The sequence below is a fragment of the Leiobunum rupestre genome, chromosome 5 (genome assembly GCF_980474605.1).
Source record: "Leiobunum rupestre chromosome 5, qqLeiRupe1.1.hap1, whole genome shotgun sequence".
Taxonomy (NCBI): domain Eukaryota; kingdom Metazoa; phylum Arthropoda; class Arachnida; order Opiliones; family Sclerosomatidae; genus Leiobunum; species Leiobunum rupestre.
In genome coordinates, this window is record NC_143388.1 from 31,680,939 (window position 1) to 31,685,272 (window position 4,334).

The 4,334-nt window shown below is 41.0% G+C and overlaps 1 protein-coding gene across 1 annotated transcript; it reads right to left on the reverse strand.

Annotated features, from left to right (window-relative positions):
- Nucleotides 1–1,409: 1,409 nt before the first annotated feature.
- On the reverse strand, nucleotides 1,410–2,685 carry LOC149944158 (uncharacterized). The gene is made up of 3 exons (XM_090176297.1): nucleotides 2,409–2,685; nucleotides 2,161–2,293; nucleotides 1,410–2,112 (listed from the first exon to the last, which is right to left on the reverse strand). Exons 1-3 carry the CDS (start codon nucleotides 2,683–2,685, stop codon nucleotides 1,410–1,412), a joined length of 1,113 nt encoding a protein of 370 aa, XP_090032423.1.
- Between the last annotated feature and the right edge of the window lie 1,649 nt (nucleotides 2,686–4,334).

A 4,334-nucleotide genomic window follows, 5' to 3' on the forward strand; every position in this document is an offset into this window, starting at 1 on the left:
GGGCCTTAGGCTAGGCGCCCACTGGCTCTCCGTTTCGTATCCGTCCTTCCACAAGGCATTGTCTCCGTTACGAAGCAAAGGCTTGTGAAACCTAGGACGGAGACGTTACGAAGAGCAGTGGGCGCCTGGCCTTGGCTGTAAATTACGTTTTATAGTGAGTTGCAGGCTAAGAAAGACAAAATATATAGTACAGTCGGCGCAAGGATACCTCAGACCATTTCCGGCCAGTCGACCGCGCGTAATTTAAATTTGACCACTTTACAGTCAATTTCAAATTTCGTGAGTTTCATCGTTTTTTCGCGCCATCTAGGAACCGAAATTGGAATCTATTTTTTAATTTCATGTTGTCACGAGTTTAATTACTGAATGCAGCTAAAGAAGGTTCGATAATTGAAGCTCCAAATATTTTAAATAGCCCAAGAGGTTACTATAAAAAGCGTGATAAAGGTTTATTGTTAACAAGTAAAGAGAAAAATATAATTTTAAACGTCTATAGCTCATTAAGACAACGTTACCCCCAAGAAAGCGTGGTAACTATTTTCAAAGAAACTGCCGATTTAACTGGTAAGACGTAGAAATAAATTTACAAAATTAAATAATTATACATACTATTTTAAATTTAAGAATGATAGGAATGCCTTATCTTTTAAATTTGCTCACCACCACAATTATGAAATTAAAAAATTAAGATTCCAATTTCGGTCTCTAGATGGCGCTAAAAGACGACAAATAGAGCAAAATTCGAATTTGACCGTAAAATGGCCAAATTCAAATTTCGCGCGGTGGAATGACCGGAAACGATCTGTGGCATCCTTGCGCCGATTGTACTATATATTTTGTCTTTCTTAGCCTGCAACTCACTATAGGAGCAACAAACACAAGGAGAACGCAGCTAGCCTTTAAACACACTAAGGCAGTGTTGTGTACCAATTTCATTAAACGAGCCTTTACGCTAAACAATTTACGGGCGGGGGGAAGACAATTTCCGAATTCTCCTTTTCCGACGGCAGCGTCGATAAAATACTCGTAGTAGTTTATTACTCGAAGATCTATTTGATCCGAGATTCGCGTTTTTTGTTTGCTCGAAGACCTATTGGTACGAGTTATTAGTAAGTTTTTTAATTTCTACAAATTTGTTTAGGATTTAGATATATTATCCCTTTTAATTATGGACTAATCTACTTTTTCGCGTATTTTATCATCCTTCTCACAGACCATAGGTGGTTTCTTTTAACTTAAGATATAGCGTCGAACCAATTAAAATTGTAAACAAGAAAATCCACGACTTTTGACGGGTTGCGTAATCCTTGTGTGGGGTGTCTTGGTTTGTTTTTACTAGATGCCAGTAAGAGACTTAAAATCAACACTTGGCCCTCCATTGTTGGAAATTCCAGCTTTGGATGATCCAGCTAAGTTCTTTCCTTGGTCCAAATAAAGTTGCGCAAAAATGGAATATTTTCTTTCTTGTCTTCGGACACACAAACGAATTGAACAATCTCTTCTCGAAATTTCGGTCGAAGTTCTTCGTTTTCTTCAATAGGTCTTCGCTCTGGTTTTTGGAATGTCCAATTGTCTTCGGTGTCTCTGAGGAACTGCGGACCGTTCAACCAAAAGTCGTTTCGGATTAGGCTTGACATTTCTTGTCCTCTGGTGAGGAGATCGGCTGGATCATTTAGTCGTCCCGAACAATGAAACCATGACTCTGGATCGGAAGCTTCTTGTATTTCACGAGCCCTATTTGCAACGAATGGTTTCCAGCGACTTGTAGTGCCTTTAATCCACCCGAGCGCTATATTGGAGTCAGTCCAGTACTGGATTCTTGGGTTCCATGACGATAAATAAGGCTTTACATGATTAGTAAGTCGGACGGCAATCACAGCTCTCAATAATTCCAAGCGAGGCAGCGTGACTCGTTTCAAAGGTGCTACTCTGACCTTGCTCGTGATCAATCTAGTGTCAATTCTTTTGTCGGTGGTGAGATAGCGAAGATACAAGGCGGCTCCATAGGCTACCTCTCCGTCGGTATTATCCAGATAATAACGGGGTATCACCATTTCGTGTAGAGCTGGCAATTCGAGACACCAATCGTTCCACACTTCTTTCCCATATTTCCTGAAATGGGACCTTAACTCTGATGAGAAACGGGCTCAGGAAACCTACAGGATCGAATATCTTTGATGACGCCTGGAGTACGAATCGTTTGGTATTCTTCTTACTGATGAGGAATTCGGGAAGTGCTGAGGTATCGAAATGTAGTAAGTCTTTCTCAGGGTTCCAGCTAACTCCAAGGACCCTAAACGAAGAATTCTTTTCTTCGAGAGTTTTCGTCGCTGCTACATCTTCTTTCATCTCTGTCCTCCAACGTTGCAGCTACTTGGAAATGGTTTTCCACCGCCGTAGATTCATACTCGCTCGCTTCATTATATTAGTTGCTTCCAGAGATCTTTTTAGGGCGGTGTCTGGATCATCTTCGCTCCCGATGAGGTCATCGACGTAGACACTTTCTTCCAATAACTGGCTCGTCTCTGGATACATCCCCTCGAACTTTCGGAGATGTTGACGGAAAGTTCCGGCGAGCTGAAAGGGACTCGGTGAGACTCCAAATAGAATCCTCTTAAATTGAAGTATCTTCGGCTTTTCATCTTTCGTCGGATTGTCCATCCAAAGAAACCGGACCGCATCCATGTCGCTCTCGTACGGCTCAATTTAAAGAAAGGCCTTCTCGTCGTCTGCAGTAATGGCAATTCTCCCAATGCGAAACGTGATCAATTTTTCATGAGATCAGTATTGAGGCTCGGGCCGGAATTAAGACAGTCATTTAGAGAGGATGAATATTTTCACGCAACGAGGCATTAAAGACGACTCGCAATTTGGTACTTGCCTTTTCGTTCCTTAGTATTGGGTGATGAGGCAAGTAGTTAATTATCCGTGACATGTCTTCAATTTCATGAGCCGGTACCTCTTCGACGATGTCTTGTTTGAGATAGTCGTTAATTACCTCCGAATACCGGACGTAAACGACGGATCTTTTCGGGAGCGATTTCTTAGAGATAAGAATCTCCGGAGTGCGGTTGGGTAATTTTTTATGATAAATATTTTTGTTCCTTCCAGGGCAATTGATTAGATAGATATCGCTAATAGTTAGTGTAGGGAGCTGTTGGCTCGATCTCGTGGCATGCAGGGCTTTTAAGGGCTTCAAAAGTCACATGATGACTTAGGCCTAAGGTGGTGCCTTGGGTATTAGCCTAGCTGATTATTATTATTATTATTATTATTAGATTGAATCGTAGTTTCCAGGTGTTCGATAACGGATTAATCTTCATGTGACGTAGAGGGATAAGTAATGCCCAAAACGCCGAGATCCCAAAATCTTCGTCATTGGGTCGACGCCAGTTCTTCGTCCGCTATGTTCATTCCGCAAACTGAAGTTGTAGTCTGCTCTCGCCAATTTCCGTTCGATGGCCCATGAAGAGTCCAACAGAATTTCGTGGTGACTGCTGTTAATTCGCCAAATAGTTGGATATGTCCGGACTAGATCCTCCAGTAGTGCTCAGCGCCGATTACAAGTGTTATTTCAAAATTCCTTTCGTTTGAGTCTTCCGCGAGTTGGATCCCTCGGGTTTCTATCTCCTTGTAGATTTCTTCCGTGGCGACTGGTAGAAGGGCTTAATTTAGAAGGGGATCATCGGGCACTTCCAGTTAGATTTCGTTCTTCATAGTTAAATCGCAGAGTCGTACTTTTAATCTTCTTCTTTCGGCAAGGATCGGTTCTTGGCTCCCAAAGGCGTAGATTCTCTTGAATTCTGTTCCGGATACTGGAAGATTCAACTTCATCGACGTTGATGCGGTAATGAATGTATACCAAAATCTTAATCCGGTATATTGTAATTTCCCTTTAGCCCAAAATAGTTTAATTGGCATTTAAATATTTATTGGAATAGCTCACCTTAGAGAAAAATTTGAGAATTTATTTAGTGCCGTTGTGGATAAATTACCGTTTCATTAAATGCGTGATCTTTTTGAATATAAGCGTGAAAATTCGTGAAATGCGTGACCACGCGCGTTGTGCCGTTGGGGAGAAATCGATCTAGGAACGCCTTTGGCATTTGGGGGATGAAAAAACCCCCTTTGTCAAATATTTGCTTAAATTTTGTATAAATTTGATTGTATGTTAGTTTTTAATTCTAATAAGTGTTTAAAAATTGTCGGATTCGGGTTAGGGATTTTTTTCTCATGTTTTTATTGTAAATACGACTTTTGGAATTGTTAAGGATTGGGTTTTTTTTGTTCCCGTCCATCTTTTCTCTCTCTTTTGTATAGTATGTATCATGTAT